The sequence below is a fragment of the Platichthys flesus genome, chromosome 14, assembly GCF_949316205.1.
Source record: "Platichthys flesus chromosome 14, fPlaFle2.1, whole genome shotgun sequence".
NCBI lineage: Eukaryota > Metazoa > Chordata > Actinopteri > Pleuronectiformes > Pleuronectidae > Platichthys > Platichthys flesus.
In genome coordinates, this window is record NC_084958.1 from 1,178,258 (window position 1) to 1,199,196 (window position 20,939).

At 40.6% G+C, this 20,939-nt stretch overlaps 2 protein-coding genes across 9 annotated transcripts in view; one reads left to right on the top strand and one right to left on the bottom strand.

Moving 5' to 3' along the window:
- The window catches only part of cntnap2b (contactin associated protein 2b), a 39,032-nt gene extending 38,199 nt beyond the window's left edge, over positions 1 to 833 (top strand). The window contains exon 25 of the mRNA XM_062404940.1: positions 292 to 833. Within this exon, the coding sequence (XP_062260924.1) occupies positions 292 to 491 (200 nt within the window). The 3' untranslated portion in view covers positions 492 to 833. The remainder of the gene's footprint in view (positions 1 to 291) is intronic.
- tgs1 (trimethylguanosine synthase 1) overlaps positions 1 to 20,939 on the bottom strand; it is a 41,015-nt gene that overhangs the window by 16,014 nt on the left and 4,062 nt on the right. For 2 of the 8 annotated variants that reach the window (XM_062404922.1, XM_062404925.1), the window contains exons 9-15: positions 20,464 to 20,614; positions 19,092 to 19,395; positions 18,829 to 18,984; positions 18,498 to 18,644; positions 15,211 to 15,429; positions 14,598 to 14,674; positions 3,009 to 3,077 (exon numbers count right to left, since the gene is read on the bottom strand). In XM_062404922.1, coding sequence (XP_062260906.1) covers positions 3,009 to 3,077; positions 14,598 to 14,674; positions 15,211 to 15,429; positions 18,498 to 18,644; positions 18,829 to 18,984; positions 19,092 to 19,395; positions 20,464 to 20,614 — 1,123 coding nt within the window. Of the gene's footprint in view, positions 1 to 3,008; positions 3,078 to 3,923; positions 5,743 to 5,832; positions 8,182 to 8,811; positions 9,169 to 12,430; positions 13,251 to 14,597; positions 14,675 to 15,210; positions 15,430 to 18,497; positions 18,645 to 18,828; positions 18,985 to 19,091; positions 19,396 to 20,463; positions 20,615 to 20,939 lie in introns of those variants that run through there. The other 6 variants (XR_009924140.1, XM_062404924.1, XM_062404926.1 and 3 more) reach the window with 6 other exon arrangements.

The following is a 20,939-nucleotide window of genomic DNA, read 5'->3' on the forward strand; positions in this document are numbered from 1 at the left end:
AATGGATGTTAAGAAAATGTTAAACAGGCAATCACTAAGGTCAGATAATTTGTGATGAGAAGAACTACTCAGCTAGTGACAAGTTTTAGTCCTGTATAAACTCTTTGAAGTTATATTAAGGGGTTGGTGATCTTTTTAGCATTGACCCTCAGTGTTTTTTAGACTAAAGGTCAGGATATGCACCACTCTTAAATCCATTTGTCTCTTGAGAGCACAGATTTAAGAAAAACTAATTGTAAGATTTATATTCTGGATCTGTCATTATAAATTGCTTGATTGCTTTGTTTCCAGGCATCATCTCCATGGTGATCTTCATTGTCCTTTGCATCATGGTGTTTATGATCCGTCATCTGTTCCGCCATAAAGGCTCCTACCACACTAATGAGGCCAAGGGAGCAGAGTCAGCAGACTGTGCTGATGCTGCGATCATCGTCAATGACCCGGCTTTTACTGAAACCATCGATGAGAGCAAGAAGGAGTGGTTCATCTGAACCCCTCAAAACAACATGGACACATGACATTAGGATGTATGTAGTTTTCTAAGCATAGGCAGTTGTAGTGAGTTGAACACCTGTGGAACCTTGAGGAAGTACCGAATGGTTTATTCAAAACTTTATGGACAATGGTATTTAAAATGGAAATGAAAGCACAGGGGAATGCACTACCTGGCAGAGCCGATGATGAAATGTTGAACGGTTTATATAAACTTTATTTACAGTGGACAGGATGACAGCCTTCATGGTTCAGAGAACAGTGCCATTAAGTTACAGGCCCTGGATAAGGGAATGTTTTAGTTTTCCTTATATTTTTTATCAATAATAATTTAATTTCAATTGAACTTTTGTTATTTATTAATATTTAAGTGATATATATTTTATTTCTTTAGCTTGATATCTTTAGACCTTTGTGCAGTGTGCTAAAATATCAGATTAGAAGATGATGGCATTAATAGTAATAATACAACTTATTCATCTATTAATGCCATAACCATTCATATCTTTAGCAATGCTTATTAATTGTAGGGGGAGTTTACATTATGTTGAATAATTTGCATTACTTTGTATTAATTCCAGTATTGTTGAATTTGAGCCTTAAGACTGAAACAGTTGGGATGTGTGTGTGTGTGTGTGCGTGTGCGCGCGCGCGCACGAGGGCGTTAGTGCACACAGACTGGCCTTCTTGCCTGTAGAGGAGATGTACAAATGACATGACAAATGACTACATCATTTAGACTAAGACCTGAGGGAAAAAGGAAACGCCACGCTTGTATTTATTTTTGCATCTACATGAATGACAGTGTCTCTTAATGTCTTTTCATCATTGATTGTGGAAACTTACTGATGCATCTTTTATTTGACTGTTTTTGGTGCCAAATGAGTTGCGGCTTTTGAACAAGGAATGATGTCCTGTCAGTCCACAAGAGGTAAACTTGGTGTTTTGGTTTGGTTAGACAAGATGTAAATATTAGTATCATAACTATGTTCGTACATCGAGACTGGCGGGGAATAAGTTAAGCTTAATGCTTACTGCTAGCCTAACTCCATCACAAGTAATCGTTTCCAACAACTTCTTTATTGTCTGTTGTTTTGATATCAAACTCCATCCAAGAACGAGCATTGCTAACAATAGAGATAAAACAGGGCTCCAACCTGACAACCCCACTGTGAGGACAAGACTGTTTTGTTTTGGTTGGTCAAAAGATATTTACAAACATGATGTCTCCTTTCTATTTCTACATAATATATTGTGTTAAACATGGCTTTGAGTAGTTAGCAGGCACATTATCTGGGCCATTTGCATCAGCCCCGAGACAAGTCAAACAGAGACCCAACCCCTTGGGTTAATTGAGGAAAAAAGAGAGCCACGTGCAAGTCTGTACTCTCAGACCAATCTTGGGCACACAGCTTAGGCATAGATTTGTGAGCACCAAATTGCAAGCTGAGTACTGAGTAGATTCACACATGGCACTTTTCTTTCTCAACATACTTAAGTTAGCTCCGGATTTGAGAAAGAATGGGGTCAAAATGACAAAAAGGGTATTTTTGTACATAAGTCGATATAAATTCATTCAATTAAGTCTTATATATGTGTTAAGTGTGTCTGAAGTTTGTATTATGTATCATTATGGGATATTATCAATCCCTACCGCTGTGAATAACAGCTTAAAAGAGGAAATGTGATACTAAAGAAAACATTTTACAAGCAATTGAGCAGTGTAGAGTCTGGATAGAACAACTCTGCCATGCTGGTGGTAAAAAGCTCCTCAATTTCACATATTGACTACACAGAGTCGAGACATTTAAAAGGTTTGAACCTTGTGTTGTTTCACTTGTGACGGAGTAAGGCCAGCAGCTTCACCATGCTCCAAGTCTCTGTGGTATTCTGGAGTAAACACATCCTGAACATTTTGGTCCTGGATGAGAGTTGATAAAATTTGCCTGTCCACCTCAAACAACTGACTAGGGAAGTGTTCAGTGTTCATTATGTTGATTTGTCCTACGTCTTCTTTAGTCTCTGAGCTTCAGGCTTACTGACCATGGGGCTAGGATAGTATGGCATGAGACTGAGACCAGCTTCGTTGTGATACATAGCAGCTTCATGAAGACTTGGCTGACTCAGTTCAGGATACTTCTTTTAAAAACTTGAGCTACGTATCTGATTTTGAAGTAGCAAGATGAGCTTTCTTAAAAAGAATGTTTGTTACACACATAAAACTATGGCTTACATCCTGACATTTGATTGTATTGCATTTGTATACTATTGACTGCACTGCTGTGTAATGGCATGTTGTTTGACACTGAATGACTCACATTTCTGATTTGATATGCTACTCTAGAATCACATAGCTTTGTCTTCATGTTATATGTATAAAACTTTGCCTAACTGTTCTTCTTTTTATATCTGATTTCTCATTATTTGTGCTTTTCTCATTGTCTTGAAGTTTCTCCTTGAAAGACCAGTAAAACATACAGTACAAATCTTACACTGGATGCTATGCAATTTTTTACCTCGCAAAACTGGATCCAGTTGATTGACATTTGGGAGGGATGGTAGAGTGGGAGTTGGGGGTTGTCGGTCTGTGAAGAAAAGTTATCAAAGATAAAAAAGACAAATATAATCATAATCCTAATTGTTTTACATGTCCATATCGCCAGCCTGGGACCGTTAATTAACCAATAAAGATTGATTGTTTTGATTTAGCATTTGTTATTCATCACAATTAGGATGCAACTTTAGGTCATATCCCCAGACACAGAGTCATTGTTCTTGGCCCCACATGTTTTGTGTCTGATAAAAAGGAATCTTTGTAATCCTTAAGTCTTGGCTGCATCTCTTTAGCACACTCATATGCCATTTTGTGCTATCACATTAAAATGTCATGCAAAAGCCTACGTAATAGCCAATTATCAGCTGCTTAAGCAGGGCCTGCACCTTGAAGCAGGATTTCTAATCGAGGTAACTTCACATTAAACTCTGGGTTTGTAGTGTTTGAAAGCTAGGTCATTTCTTACAAGGAAAATCTTATTTTATACTTATCCTTAAAGTCTCCAAAAGTAGAAAAAACCTTCAGCTATCAAGCTCCTCTATTGTGGAAAAATCTACCATTTTGGGTTTGGGAGTCAGACACCCTCTAGTTCAAGAGAAGACTTAAAACCTTACTATACTATACTTGCTACTATAGGTCAACATTTTCCAGGGACACATGAAACAAGTAAAATCCCTTTCCTCCTTCTTCATCACATTAATGTCTCATCAATAATGTCTAATCAAGTCAAATGTTATTGACTTGATATTTTCCTGGGAGTCCTTGCTTTTTATTGTTGCAGATCCAAAAAAGCAGCTCATTGTAGAATATAATTTAGTAAATTATAGATTGCTTGGAAATACAATATGCCTATACTCGCAAATTTCAGGCAGACAAATCAAATTCAAATGTTTATTGCAACAGTAGAACAGGTTAGTGTTTGGCGTTAAGGCTCTGACTTAGTCACTCCCCCCAATATGATTACATAGATATGATGGGAGATATGAGCAAATGGAATTATTGAGAGTTTATGTTAGACACTGTCTTTGCGCACAAACCACTGGCGGCTCCTGCCAAATTTCGGTCAAGCCAGCCGACACTCCCATCTCTTTGATCAAATCAGCCGACACAGATCTTCTACTGCACCCATATATTGACATTTATGTTCAAATGCCCCACAAAAGGAATCAAGCAACGGAGTACGTTAGTAATAATTTCTGGATATTTGAGACCCTATAAATATAAACATTTTCTCAATAATTTCAGAGAGTGGCTGATATATATCAAACAGGATATCAAAAATGTATACTGTATAATTTAAGAAATATTACAATGTAAGTCCCAGCAGCAGGATTAGCACCTTGGAGAGTGCTGCAGTGCACTCCTCACACACTCAAGCTCATGATCGTATGATTGGACCCAAATCACTAAAAAAAACTTGAATTTACAGCTTTAAGGAGATACCATTTGGTGTTATAATAATAATACCTTTATTTGTATAGCACTTATCTAAACAAGGTTATAAAGCGCCTCTCACAAAACTCCATGGCAAAATGAAGAATCAATTGTAATAAAATATATTCTGCTCAGTCCAGTTTCAGAGCCAAATCATAACATAAAAAGGTCCAGACATTAAGTTTTGGAGAAAACCCAACAGTTCCCATAATAAGCAGCACTTTGGAGACTGTGGAGAGAAAAAACGCCCTAATGAACTGGGAGAAGCCTCTGGCAGAACCAGACAGTTTGGGCGGCCATCTGCCTCCGCTAGTTGGGGTGAGCAGAGGAAATAGGGAAGGGAGGAGGCGGGTGGGATAGAGGGAGTAGAAAAGAGAGAGATATGAGGTTGGGGGGTTAAAGAGAGGGAGAGAAAGATCAGGAAATCACACTTGAACTCTGTAAGACTGATTGTTGTAATGAAAATAATTACAAGTCGCATGTTAGAAATGCTTTCCTTTAACAATCCGTTTTTAGAAGTGATTTAATGATCTGTAATGAGTTGGACGAGCCTAATCTCATCAGGCAGGGAGTTCCAGAGCCTCGGAGCCCTGACTGAGAAAGACCGGTCAGCTTGAGTAGCCAGCCTTTAACTAAGGAAAGCCAACAGGGACAGGTGTTCCAATATTACTCAATCAATCAAATTGTATTTGTATAGCCCATATTCACAAATTACAATTCGTCTAATAGGGCTTTAACAGGGTATGACATCCTCTGTCCTTAACCCTCAGCAAGAGTAAGGAGAAACTACTAAAAACCCTTTTAACTAAATACGTAGAAACCTCAGAGAGAGCCACATGTGAGGGCTCCCTCTCCCAGGACGGACAGAAGTGCAATAGATGCCACGTGTAGGAAAACATCATCCAGATTAAAGTTTTTAGCAGCATTGATGAGGGTAAACATCCCGAAGGACAACCCCAACATGACATGCCAAGCAGTCCCGCTGCAATCACAGTCCATGGTCAGCAACCAGCAGGATCACGATCCACCATCCAGACCAGACGCCACTCCAGTCCTCAGTCACCGTCCACCGCCGCCCACCAGGACCCACCACCGCGGTCCTGGTCCACCGCCCGTACCAAATGCCAACGCGACACAGGGTCCGCAACCAGCACCACGATCAGCCCATACGACACAGAATCCGCCACACTGGATCCACCACCGCGACCCCGATGCACGATCCAAAAGCTGCAATCCATGGTGCGGCCACAGAGGCCCTGGCTCTGCGGGTGATAAAGCAAAGGGATTCCGGCGAAGGGGGATAGGAATGGAGAAGAGGAAGGAAAAGCTGGAATCAATCAATCAATCAATCAATCAATCAATCAATCAAATTTTATTTGTATAGCCCATATTCACAAATTACAATTCATCTCATAGGGCTTAAACAGGGTGTGACATCCTCTGTCCTTAACCCTCAGCAAGAGTAAGGAAAAACTACAAAAAAACCTTTTAGCAGGGTCAAAATATGTAGAAACCTCAGAGAGAGCCACATGTGAGGGATCCCTCTCCCAGGACGGACAGAAGTGCAATAGATGCCACGTGCAGGAGAACATCATCAATAATCAAAGTCTCTAGCAGCATTGATGAAGCACAGTCCATGCTCAGCAACCATCTAGACCACGATCCACCATCCAGACCAGACGCCACTTCAGTCCTCAGTCACCGTCCACCGCCGCCCACCAGGAGGACCCATCACAAGCCACCACTGCGGTCCTGGTCCACCGCCCGTGCCCAATGCCAACGCGACACAGGGTCCGCCACCAGCACCACGATCAGCCCACATGACTCAGAATCCGCCACACTGGATCCAACACCGCGACCCCCGGTGCGCGACCCACAAACCGTAATCCATGGTGCGGCCACAGAGGCCCTGGATCTGCGGGTGATAAAGCAAAGGGATTCCGGGGAAGGGGGATAGGGATGGAGAAGAGGAAGGAGAAGCTGGAAAGAGAAGCTCCGTGTCTCATGTGTCATAAAATAGAACAAGTAATGTTCTGGCGCACTAATTAGCTCTAACTATAAGCTTTATCAAAAAGGACGGTTTTAAGCCTACTCTTAAACGAACAGATGGTGTCTGCCTCCCGAACTGAAAGTGGTCGATTATTCCACAGCAGAGGGGCTTGATGGCTAAAAGCTCTGGCTCCTACTCTACTTTTAGAGACTTTAGGGACGACAAGTAAGCCTGAATTCTGGGAGCGGAGGGATCTAGTGGGTTGATAAGGTACTAACAGCTCTTAAGGTAAAAAGGTGCAATATTATTAATAGCCTTGATGGTGAGGAGGAGAATTTTAAAATCTTTTCTAGATTTAACTGGAAGCCGGTGTAGCGATGCTAATACTGGAGAAATGTGCTCTCTTCTCTTTGTTCTCGTCAGGACACGTGCTGCGGCATTTTGGACAAGCTGTAGAGTCTTTAACGACTTACTGCTGGAGCCTGATAATAATGAATTACAATAGTCCAGTCTCGATGTAACAAAGGCGTGGACTAGTTTTTCTGCATCTTTTTGCGAAAGGACATGTCTAATTTTTGAGATATTACGCAATTGGAAAAAGGCTGTCCTAGGAATTTGTTGTGGGTGTGAATAAAAGGACAAATCAGGATCAAAGATCACTCCCAACTTCCTGACTGTTTCATTGGAAGCAAGGGCAATGTCGTCTAGTGCAGCTATATCATGAGATAATGTATCTTTAAGGTGTTTAGGGCCAAGTATTATAACCTCTGTTTTATCTGAGTTTAATAAGAGACAATTGCGGGTCATCCAGGTTTTTATATCCTTGAGACATGCTCGAAGTTTAGTTAATTGATTACTTTGTTCAGGTTTTATTGACAAGTATAACTGGGTGTCATCCGCATAGTAGTGGAAATTTACAGAGTGTGTCCTGATAATGTTTCCTAGTGGAAGCATATATAATGAGAATAAAATTGGGCCAAGCACAGAGCCCTGTGGAACACCATGGTTAACTTTGGTACTGCAACAACCAGTTCCTGTAGATACTGTACATGCTGCACAACATCAGAAGGCGATGCAGGTTCTGGTCCAGGCTCTGGTCATCTCACACCTAGACTAGTGCAACCCCCTCCTGGCTTGTCTACCTGCTAGTGCCATCCGATCCCTGCAGCTCATCCACAATGGAGCAGCTCGACTGGTCTTCAACCAACCTAAGTTTACTCACACTACTCTGCTCCTCTGCTCCCTTCACTGGTTACCAGTGTCTTCAGCATTTTAAAACACTAGTACTTGTGTACCGTGCTGTGAATGGATCTGGTCCAGTCTACATCCAGGACATGGTTAAACCTTGCACCTCAGCATCTGCCAATCAGATTGCTGCTCCTCACTGCGAATCACGAATCTTTGCTGTCCTGGCTCCAAAATGGTGGAACAAGCTCCCCATTGACATCAGGTCAGCAGAACCTACGTCACTTTTTCATCTATGCATTTATAAGGCACATACATGTAGCACTTGTAGTTTGGCTTTTTTGAAGCAAATTGTACTTACTTGATTCTTGCTACTCTGGGTTTCTGGTTTAATGCAATAATTGTAAGCTGCTTTGGATAAAAACTTCTCAGTCCTGTGAGAAGGAATCCTCACATGCAGATCTTCCTGAGGTTTCTGGATTTCTTGTTCTTGCTGGGGATTAAGGTCAGTCAGTGCATGCTTCACCTAAAGCCAAATAAGGCAAATAGTGATTTGTAAAAATGGACTATACTAATGATATTTGATTGATTGATTAAAATCAATTCTATGCCTGTGATTCTTGGGCTACAGGCAAACATTTTTTCTATGAGGTGACATGACATTGAATTTGGATTCTCCAAATCTAATCAGTTTATCATTAAGATCAACTAGAACAGCATTGGAATATATTTATGTCAATACCAATTTTATTTGTATAGCACATATAAAACAACTTGGTTGACCAAAGTGCTTTACAGGTGTAATGGTACAACAACAGGACAGTAAAACTGAATACATCATATAAGCTACAACATGGTACTGATAGCATTCAATGAGAATAATTAATTTCCTTTTTTTCCGTCAAACAATAAAACCACTTGTGGTTTCTGTACATGGTGTGAGGTTGTTTGCTTTTGAAGTGGCAACAAAGTTTTGAATCCTGAAGATCACACAAGTTGATCAATTTAATCCAGATTGAGCATTACTGCATCTGAGGCTATACAGTGCTTTTAAGGTCTTGTCATGTGATCCAGTGTTACCTCTTTATTATTTGTTTTAAACTGAACCATAAGCAGTGCGATGACATGTTGCATTAATAATGAAGATGAGAACACAGATTATGAAAATGTTTTTATTGATTCTAACATACAATAAAAAAGATAACATTTTAATTGAGTAAAACTGGACCTGTCAATCACAAGATTCAGTTTGCTCTTTACAAAAATCTGTATAAAAAACTTCAACAACACAAGTCAAACTGAGGAATAGATCCCTGGAGTAAATCAAATGTGACAGGCCCAAGTAGAAAGAGAGATCCAGGGTGAGAACAGATTATTGTTTGTTGGAGGAAATGCTTCACTGGCTCTCTGATGTGATCAAACTACCAAAGTAAGCAGTCACTGTCTTCAGCTTGTTGTTGAGATAGTTCTGCTCTACCTCCATCTTTCCTCCTGGACCAGCCAGAGAGGCTATCTGTGGAGACAGATAGACAGAGGTCATGTGTTACCTCACAAGAGAGCACACAGTGTTCTGGTTGCAGATCTGTTCAATCCCTACAAGCAATGCAATGAATCTGAATTTTTTTAATCTGTTACAAGGAAAAAGCAGCTGAGGGATAGGTCATGATTGTCTTTGCTCGTATTAGAGAATTTAAAAAGAAGATGTTTAAAGCCCGACTGTCAATTAATCTTTAAATATGATGTTATGACACAGGACTGTGTAAGCACGGTAAGCGTGCTGCGTCATTTCCTGTTTTCTTGCCACTGGTGGTGGTCGCTCTGCGAATTAGCTCCGCTGCTAAACACAACTGTTTCCCTGTAGCACTACGGCTAAAATCACCGGTCTGTAGTTAAACACTCGCACATACCAACGCTTATTCTATCGTGCTTAGTGATTCTGTGTTCTGTCTGAGCTCACCTTCGTAGCTATATAGCAGCGATGTCTTCTCTCTCTCCCTGTTGCTCTACTGCTCTCTCTTGCTCCGAGTGTCTAATGTTTACCTACTCCTCTGCCTCCCTTAACAGTAGTGGTACATGTAATAAATGTAGTGTGTTGATAGCGATGGAGGCGAGGCTTAGCGACTTAGAAGCTCGGCTCAGCAGCTTAGAAACTCCGTTAGCTGTAGTTAGCCGGCTCCCGCTAGCCGCGGAGCCACCTAGCTTAGCACGTAGCTTAGCCTTAACGAGCAGTCCCCAGACTAGTCCCGTGCAGCCGGGAGCCCAGGGCAGATGGGTGACGTTCCAGAGGGGGCATAGTGCTAGACTTAGAAAGCCCACGATTAAAGAGCCACCAGCTCACGTTTCAAATAGATTCTCTCCACTCAGCGAGGCACCCGCTGATAAACAAACTCTGATTATTGGCGACTCGGTTCTGAGAAACGTCAGGTTAGCGACACCAGCGACCATAGTTAATTGTATCCCAGGGGCCAGAGCCGGCGACATCGAATCTAAACTTAAGTTAATGGCTAAATCTAAAAAAGGTAAATACAATAAAATCGTAATTCACGTCGGCAGCAACGACTCCCGGCTTCGTATGTCGGAGGTCACTAAATTGAATGTTGAGTCGGTGTGTGCTTTTGCTAAAACGATGTCGGACACAGTAGTTTTCTCTGGCCCGCTCCCTAATACAACAAGTGATGACATGTTTAGCCGCATGTTGTCTTTTAACCGCTGGCTGTCGAGGTGGTGTCCTGTAAACGGCGTGGGCTAACCCTAACCCTAACTTTTTTGAGAAAACCTGGTCTTGTTAGGAGAGACGGCGTTCATCCCACTTGGGATGGAGCAGCTCTCTTATCTAGGAATATTACTAAGTCTATAACATGACAACCCATAGTTGGGACCAGGAAGCAGAGCTGCAGTGCTAAACACTTCTCTGCGCTCCCTCTGGATCAGTCACAAAACCCCATAGAGATTGTGTCTGTTCACCGTCCGATTAAATTATTGAAATTAAACAATAATAGAACGAGAACTCCACACAAAAATTTAATACAAATTAAAACAACCTCTGAAACAATACAGGAAACCCAGACTTTTAAATGTGGTCTTTTAAACATTAGATCACTGGAAAAAAAGGCTCTTTTAGTTAATGAAATAATCTCTGATTACAACATAGATTTATTGTCCCTCACTGAGACGTGGCTGCATCCTGATGATTATGTCAGTCTAAATGAATCTACTCCCCCCAGTCATATCAATTCACAGGTTCCTAGAGAAATTGGGCGAGGAGGTGGAGTTGCTGCTATTTTTAACTCCAGTCTATCAATTAATCCTAAACCTAAACTCAGCTACAAGTCATTTGAATGTCTGGTTCTTAGTCTTCCACGCCAATCAAGGAACCACCAACAGCCAATCATATTTGCCGTAGTTTACCGTGCTCCCAGGGCTTATACTGAATTTTTAAAGGAATTCCCTGAGTTTTTATCAAACTTAGTCCTAAAGACCGATAAAATTATTATTGTTGGTGACTTTAATATTCATGTTGATAATAATAAAGATTGCCTTAGCGTAGCATTTATTTCAATACTAGACTCTATTGGTTTCAGTCAGTGTGTGCACAAACCTACTCATTGTGGTAACCACACACTTGACCTTGTATTATCGTACGGTGTCGCAATTGAAAATTTAACAGTACTTCCGCGCAATCCAGTTCTATCAGACCATAATTTAATAACCTTTGATTTTTCAATAACTGAATATATGCCACTAATAAAAAATTCATTTTCTAGATGTCTACCTGATAGTGCTGTAGCTAAATTTAAGGAAATAATCCCAATTACATTTAAACCCGTATTAGCAGTAGATATAAACAACAAATTCTTTAAAACCCTGAGCTCCATTGAGATCGACCACCTCGTCGATAGCTCTGCAGACTCATTACGATTAACATTAGACTCAATAGCGCCTCTAAAAAAGAAAAATGTCAAACATAGTAAATTAGCTCCGTGGTATAATTCCCAGACAAATGAGTTAAAACAATTATCAAGAAAACTAGAAAGGAAGTGGCGCTCCAGCAACAATGTTGAAAACCTCATAGACTGGAAGAATAGTGTTAAAGAATATAAAAAGGCTCTCCACAAAGTAAGAGCCGCCTACTATTCAAAACTAATAGAAGAGAATAAAAATAACCCCAGGTTTCTCTTCTGCACTGTAGCCAGGCTGACAGAGAGTCACACCTCCACCGAACCCAGTATTCCTCCATCCCTAAATAGCAATATCTTTATGACCTTTTTTAATGATAAAATTCAAACTATTAGAAATAAAATCAACCATCTCCTGCCCTCAATTGGCACTAATACCCTCCCAACAACAGAGATCTCAGAAACGGCTGAGAATCCTACCCATTACTTAGACAGCTTCTCTCTGATCACCCGTGATCAGTTTACCAAATTAATCTCAGGTTCTAAACCAACAACCTGTATCTTAGATCCCATTCCTACCAACTTACTTAAAGACATTCTGCCCCTAATTGATAGTTCGTTACTTAACATTATCAATCTGTCATTATCATCAGGTTATGTACCACAGTCTTTTAAAATAGCTGTCATCAAACCCCTACTCAAAAAACCCACCCTAGACCCAGAGGTTTTAGCCAATTACAGACCAATATCTAACCTCTCCTTCATTTCTAAAATCTTAGAAAAAGTGGTAGCCAATCAGCTGTGTGAGTTTCTCCAGGAAAATAATATATATGAAGACTTTCAATCGGGGTTTAGAGCCAATCACAGTACAGAGACAGCCTTGGCAAAAGTCACTAATGACCTTTTAATAGCCTCAGATCAGGGACTTGTGTCTGTCCTCGTTCTGTTAGATCTCAGTGCAGCATTCGACACAATTGACCATCAAATTTTATTACAAAGACTAAAACAGTTAATTAACATTAATGGAACCGCCCTTAACTGGTTTAAATCGTATTTTTCTGATCGCTCCCAATTTGTGCAAATTAATGATGAGTCATCTGTGCGCACCAAAGTTAATCATGGTGTTCCACAGGGCTCTGTGCTCGGCCCAATTTTATTCTCATTATATATGCTTCCACTAGGAAACATTATCAGGACACACTCGGTAAATTTCCACTGCTATGCGGATGACACCCAGTTATATTTGTCAATAAAACCTGAACAAAGTAATCAATTAACTAAACTTCGAACATGTCTCAAGGACATAAAAACCTGGATGACCCGCAATTTTCTCTTATTAAACTCAGACAAAACAGAGGTTATAATACTTGGCCCCAAACACCTTAGAGATGCATTATCTAATGATATAGCTGCGCTAGACGACATTGCCCTTGCTTCCAATGAAACAGTCAGGAACTTGGGAGTGATCTTCGATCCTGATTTATCCTTTAATAGTCACTTAAAACAAATTTCTAGGACCGCTTTTTTCCACTTGCGTAATATTTCAAAAATTAGACATGTCCTTTCACAAAAAGATGCAGAAAAACTAGTCCACGCCTTTGTTACATCGAGACTGGACTATTGTAATTCATTATTATCAGGCTCCAGCAGGAAGTCGTTAAAGACTCTACAGCTTGTCCAAAATGCTGCAGCACGTGTCCTGACGAGAACAAAGAGAAGAGAGCACATTTCTCCAATATTAGCATCGCTACACTGGCTTCCAGTTAAATCTAGAATAGAATTTAAAATTCTCCTCCTCACCTTCAAGGCCCTTAATAATATAGCGCCTTTATACCTTAAAGAGCTGTTAATACCTTATAAACCCACTAGAGCACTCCGCTCCCAGAATTCAAGCCTACTTGTCGTCCCTAAATTCTCTAAAAGTAGAGTAGGAGCCAGAGCTTTTAGCCATCAAGCCCCTCGGCTGTGGAATAATCTACCACTTTCAGTTCGGGAGGCAGTCACCATCTGTTCGTTTAAAAGTAGGCTCAAAACCTTTCTTTTTGATAAAGCTTATAGTTAGAGCTAATTAGTGCGCCAGAACGTTACTTGTTCTATTTTATGACACATGACACACGGAGCTTCTCTTTCCAGCTTCTCCTTCCTCTTCTCCATCCCTATCCCCCTTCCCCGGAATCCCTTTGCTTTATCACCCGCAGATCCAGGGCCTCTGTGGCCGCACCATGGATTACGGTTTGTGGATCGCGCACCGGGGGTCGCGGTGTTGGATCCAGTGTGGCGGATTCTGAGTCATGTGGGCTGATCGTGGTGCTGGTGGCGGACCCTGTGTCGCGTTGGCATTGGGCACGGGCGGTGGACCAGGACCGCAGTGGTGGCTTGTGATGGGTCCTCCTGGTGGGCGGCGGTGGACGGTGACTGAGGACTGAAGTGGCGTCTGGTCTGGATGGTGGATCGTGGTCTAGATGGTTGCTGAGCATGGACTGTGCTTCATCAATGCTGCTAGAGACTTTGATTATTGATGATGTTCTCCTGCACGTGGCATCTATTGCACTTCTGTCCGTCCTGGGAGAGGGATCCCTCACATGTGGCTCTCTCTGAGGTTTCTACATATTTTTACCCTGTTAAAAGGGTTTTTTGTAGTTTTTCCTTACTCTTGCTGAGGGTTAAGGACAGAGGATGTCACACCCTGTTAAAGCCCTATGAGATGAATTGTAATTTGTGAATATGGGCTATACAAATAAAATTTGATTGATTGATTGATTGACTGCTTGATATACAATATGTTAACTCAGACGTATTACCGAAAATAATCCATAAATTCCTTTACTACAAACAGGTTTCTATTTTCTTTTTACCCAGTTGAAAGTTTCCTAATATTGTTGAGGGTTAAGGGCAGAGGATGTCACGCCTTGTTAAAGCACTATGACACTGTAATTTGTGAATATGGGCAATACAAATAAAATTTTATTGAACCTTCTCTAGCAAGCATGTTTATGTGACAGAGGAAACAAAGCCAGTATTCTTTTAGCATAAAAGACATACATACCTGATCCATATCAGCATTTCGAGGCAGGAAGTATACTATGTTGTCTGATATCAGTTTGGCCAGGCGGAAAATCTCAAATGTGACTTAAGTTAAGGATGAAAATCGTATTTGTAGATGAACACCTTTTCAAAACATTTGACTGACAAAAAGGTACAATCTCAGTAATATTGTCTGCTCTTCCCACTTTGATATAACGTGTGTATAATGGAATTTTGTCTAAATGAACTTACAAAGAGGAAAGCTGAGGGGTTCCGACAAACATTTGATTAATCCTCTGAAGACTCATAATAACATCATATTTCAACCAATTGAAATGACTGCGACAATTGACTGACATGTGATGATGATTACCTTAACTTCACAGATAATACTGACAACCTTTAGAGCAGTGGTGTTTACATAATTTCTTGTCGCACGCCCTTTCAGCCGCAACAACAATAATAATAATAATAACAGTGTTAATAATACTTATCATCATAATAATAATAATTTATTTATTATAATTATTATTATAATCAGAGGTTATGGTAAAGATGAAAAAAATAAAGTATTATTTGCTCATATCTAATATAACATTCTGAGATCATGACATCCCTGGTGTAATTCAAAGGATATCCATCAGGCTGCATCATGGTCCCGATGTCAAACACATCAGCAGTTAGGTAGTTTGGTCCTCCCCACGGTGGTGACAGGAAGACCACATCGCCGCATAGATGGGATGCTAGCTGGAGGAAGTCCCCTTGGAGGAAGTCAATTTGGTTTTCCACGCCATAAACTGTAGCATTGTGGTGAGCCAAGCTTAAGCGCACAGGGTCAATATCTATAGCCAGGACTGAAAGAAAGAGGGAGCAGTGATTGCTCAGTCTATCATAATGTTTTGTTATCTGTACAGGACTGTAATATCCCTTCTGTTAGGAGTTACTGAACAGCCAGGGTTGAAACAGAAACGGCATTCTTCATAAATGCCCCATTTTGGACCAATTATGTGAACATTTATGTCAAGTACCTTGGTTGTTCAGATAAAACACAACTCTTTCTCCAGATAAACACAGTTGTTTGAATGATGACTGACTTTAAACTAACATTGATCCTCCATCACCCTATCCAACCATCCCACTTATCCTTTTAGGGTTGCAGAAGAGCACCCTGCCCAACAACCTTCCTGGCGACAGTGCTAACAATCCACACTATGCCGTCCTTCTGAGATAATTAGGATGAAGATTAAAATTGATTCCGAATGTTGCTGGCAACATTGTATCTACAGTGCCTTGCATAAGTATTCACCCCCTTTGGACTTTTCTACATTTTGTCATGGTATAACCAAAGATTAAAATTTATTTCATCGTGAGTTTATTTAATGGACCAACACAAAATACTGCATCATTTGGAAGTGGGGGGAAATATTACATGGATTTCACAATTATTTACAAATAAAAATCTGAAAAGTGTTGAGTGCATATGTATTCACCCCCTTTACTGTGAAACCCCTAACAAAGATCTGGTGCGACCAATTGCATTCACAAGTCACATTTGCAAGTCACATAATTAGTAAATAGGGTCCACCTGTCTGCAATTTAATCTCAGTATAAATACACCTGTTCTGTGACGGACTCAGAGTTTGTTGGAGATCATTACTGAACAAACAGCATCATGAAGACCAAGGAGCTCACCAAACAGGTCAGGGATAAAGTTGTGGAGAAATATGAAGCAGGGTTAGGTTATAAAAAAATATCCAGAGCTTTGAACATCTCTCTGAGCACCATAAAATCCATCATAAGAAAATGGAAAGAATATGGTACAACCGCAAACTTACCAAGAGGAGGCCGTCCACCCAAACTGAAGAGTCGGACAAGGAGAAAATGAATGGTTACTCTGGAGGAGTTGCAGAGATCCACAGCTGAGGTGGGAGAATCTGTCCACAGGACAACTATTAGTCGTCTACTCCACAAATCTGGCCTTTATGGAAGAGTGGCAAGAAGAAAGCCATTGTTGAAAGGGATCCATAAAAAATCCCGTTTGGAGTTTGCCAGAAGCCATGTGGGAGACACAGCAAACATGTGGAATAAGGTTCTCTGGTCAGATGAGACCAAAATTGAACTTTTTGGCCTCAATGCAAAACACTATGTGTGGCGAAAACCCAACACTGCCCATCACCCTGAGCACACCATCCCAACAGTGAAACATGGCGGTGGTAGCATCATGCTGTGGGGATGCTTCTCTTCAGCAGGTACAGGGAAACTGGTCAGAATAGAGGGAAAGATGGATGGAGCCAAATACAGGGAAATCCTTGAAGAAAATCTGATGCAGTCTGCAAAAGACTTGAGACTGGGGCGGAGGTTCATCTTCCAGCAGGACAATGACCCTAAACATACAGCCAGAGCTACAAAGGAATGGTTTGGATTAAAGAATGTTAATGTCTTAAAATGGCCCAGTCAAAGCCCAGAATCCAATAGAGAAACTATGGCAAGACTTGAAGATTGCGGTTCACAGACGGTCTCCATCCAATCTGACTGAGCTTCATCTTTTTTGCCAAGAAGAATGGACAAACCTTTCCATCTCTAGATGTGCAAAGCTGGTAGAGACATACCCCAAAACACTTGCAGCTGTAATTGCAGCGAAAGGGGGTTCTACCAAGTATTGACACAGGGGGATGAATACTTATGCACCCAACAGATGTCAACTTTTTTGTTCTCATTATTGTTTGTGTCACAATAACATTTATTTTGCACCTCCAAAGTACTATGCATGTTTTGTTGATCAAACGGGAAAAAGTTTATTTAAGTCTATTTGTCCAAGGGGGGTGAATACTTATGCAAGGCACTGTATCACAGAAACAAAAGTCAGGGCATGCTCCAGTGGCTCATCTGGGGAAAGCCTGGGTGCCAATCAAGTCAAGGTTTTGTTTTGTGGGTCATATGTATTATATTTGAACTAGGGTTTTTAAATTTTAAAAGTAAGTAAGCGTCCATCCATCCACAAGTTCTCTTGGACTCAAACCCCTCAAATCTATTTACTAAACTTTTCTGACCGGTCTGAACAGCCAGGCGGGAGTGCGCTTGAGAATAGCGGTGAGTGGCGCGGCTGCTACATGGTCTGCTGCTGCCCTCCCTGCTTTTTACTCCATTTATAGTGGTCTTACTCAGAAATCACTCCACTATCTACAGTTAGGCCAGAAGGCTGCCATTCGCCCTCTGACACAATCCCAAAAATGTATCCATATGGCCCTATTTTGAGCCTCCTTCCACTGGCTGCCTGTTTGTTTTTGGATTGAATTAAAAATTCTTTCAATACCTTGTAACTGAGGCATGGACTGGGTTGAGTCTCCGAGGTGGATATCAGAGGTCTTAAAACCCGGTGTAAATTACCTTGTTTTGAGCCTAATGTGTGCTGCTAATAGATGCACTGTATGAATGTGTGTGTGATTGGGTGAATGTAAAACTGTACTGTAAAGCGCTTTGAGTGGTCATCAAGACTAGAAAAGCGCTATATAAATACAAAACCATTTTTCCATTTACAAGCATTATGAAGACATTTTTAGTTCTGTTGTCTTATTTAAATTGGATTGGATTTGGCTGAAACACTGTTAACTCCTGAAACTTCAAAAGTGTTTTGTGGACTCAAACGGTAATGAGTGAATTTTCATTTTAGATGACCTATTCATTTAACACGCATCTTTATAAAAAAAGCTATCATCATGTTATTACTGGTTTTATCATTTGTATCTGTATAATCATAATCATCATTATTCTGATAGTTTATGGGTTTCATATTGTTTGCTTTATGGCACTTCATTACATGTATTGAAAAGTGCTATACAAATAGAGTTATTCTTACTATTGTAAAAAAAAAAAAGAGAAAGCTCTTATTAGAGGTGGTAGGTGGAGGTGTGTGTGGGTTTACCTCTCTTTCCAGTGAGCGCAAATTGAATGGCGTTTCCTCCCACACCACAAAAGGCATCTATAATCAGCTGAGAGTCACAGAAGCTCTGCTGTACCCTGAGGGCGATATGCTCAGCGATCCTCTCTGGTGTCACAGAGAACCAGCCCTCTGCAACACACAACAAAATTAATAGGTAAGTATGTTAGTGTGATCACTTGAACAAATATGTTTGTGTAGAGTAAACAGTGTGTGTAGGTTTACCAAAACACATTAACTGTAAATGCCATGTTTCCAAATTATAGTGATGGCTATGAATTTAATTCTATTAGTCTAAAGACGCACACAGACTGACCTCGGTCCAGTCTGATCCCTTCATCAAAGCGAGAGAAAAGTCTGTAGCGTTGAGCCCAGTATTTCGCCAGCTCAGGTTCAGTTACCATGTCTGCTGGGACCTGCTGCTTCTTCCTACGCTTCCTCTTCTTCTTCTTCTGTTTCTTTTTACTCAACTCTACACACACATGCAAATGAGTTATAATTAGACTGCACCAGTCTTCACGTTTCCTGCAAAGCATTACTGTATGTGTGTCCCCACAATCATCTGACACAAACTCTTACCCCTGTTATCTTCAGACGCCTTAGACAGGAGAAAGTCTGGGACTTTTGGATATACTAACTGTCTCCCAGGCTCCTCCTCCTCACTATCCACTGTGTCCTTCCTCCTGTCTGCATCCGAACTGGATACAGAACAAGAACTCTCCTTTTCCAACTCCTCCTTATTTTCTTCGTCGGTACTTTTCATCTCTTTCTTCATCCTCTTCTTCTCTTCTCCCAGAGATTGATGATTGTCCTCAGGTTCTTGTGAACTTCCTTCTCCCATCTCACACTGTGTCTCTCTCTGGTGTTTAAGGAAGTTTTGGACCTGTCAAGTAAATTAATACAATTAGTCTTCCATGCAACATTCATGATGATACATCTACAGTCCATTCTCCTACTTTACTTTTCTGTCATTGCTGATCTATAATTTGTTTAATCTATTCCCACCTGCCAGCAGCTTATAATCAGATGCAAATTTCAATGCTTAAATGTGGCAATGCATCAACACATATGTAGACATCTTGTTCTTGTTTCAAAGAGTGTCGTACGGCTTTGTCGTCAAGCTAGGGCTTAAAATAGTGTTTGCAAGTATTGACAGAATTAACATTGTAAGGCATTGCAATAATAAACCCTGGTGAAACATTGCAAAAAAACTGATTTAAGTCTGCAGATTAATCATCATGAGTGTCCTGCTGTGTTCATATGACTGTATGGATTAAATGGTGTGAAGAAAGGCCTGCCATACAGTAAGAACAGCTCGATAGATTAATGCTGACTACTATTACTTCTTTAAACAAAATGTATTCCTTATTTTATTGCTCTAAGTTTTAAATAATATGCTCTGCCTAACAGATGCATAATTTGTCTTTGTGTGTGTGTGGGCGCGTTTGTATCAACAAACTCTGACCTGCACGTCACTACAGCCTATTGTTGCATTTGTACTACACGAGATGTTTCATCATAGTGTTTCCACAAAGCTAAGCCTCCGTTAGCCTTTTATTTACTACAAAATCCATAATATTACTGTCAATATTCAATGTCTACCAAAACATCTCACACGAGAAGATCACACATGAACCAGTACAGTCATTTTATTAGCTATAATTTGAACATGTTTGAAAGAGAGAGATTACTCTTGGTTGTCTTTGAGATCATCAGAAAGTAAAATGTTCACTTCAACCGCAGATAAACACCAATGAGGCTGAAAATAGGCACAGAGACCTTATTAGATCATATTCTGAATCAACTGGATGAGTCTGACCACACTTTATTCATTACACTCTTGAAAACAGAAGAATTTGGGAATCAAATGGCAGCTAATATGGATCTGCACATATTACCATCCATCAATTTAAGTAGTTTAATCAGGATGTACTTCTGTCCCCAGTCTTACCTTGAAGAGGGCGGAGCAGATTGGTGGACTTGTGTTGTCTCTTCCTGTTTCTGAGAACTTGGTGTGTTTGTTGACACTGCAAACCTCTTTCTTAGTCCACCTCTGAGGCTTCTGACCAGCGCCGCCTTTATAGCTAAACACACTGTTGAACCTGGGCAGGCACAAATACAATCACTCACAGAGACACAACTGTGCAAAGACCGCCACAAAAACACTCTGAATATTTTAAATGATCTGTATGTATAAAGCGCTTTTCTAGTCTTGACCACAACTCAGAAGCAATTTAGACTATAGCCAATCGCCCCTTCATTCATGCAACAATTTTCTCTATGAATTTAGCCATGCAGAATGGGGAAGAAGGGGATCGAACAGAAAACCTTCTGGTTAGAGGGCAACCGCTCTAACCACTGACCCCTAATGAAAGCCACAGTTTGACTGATTAATAAGAAATGTATGCCCTTGTGTTTTTGAGCAAA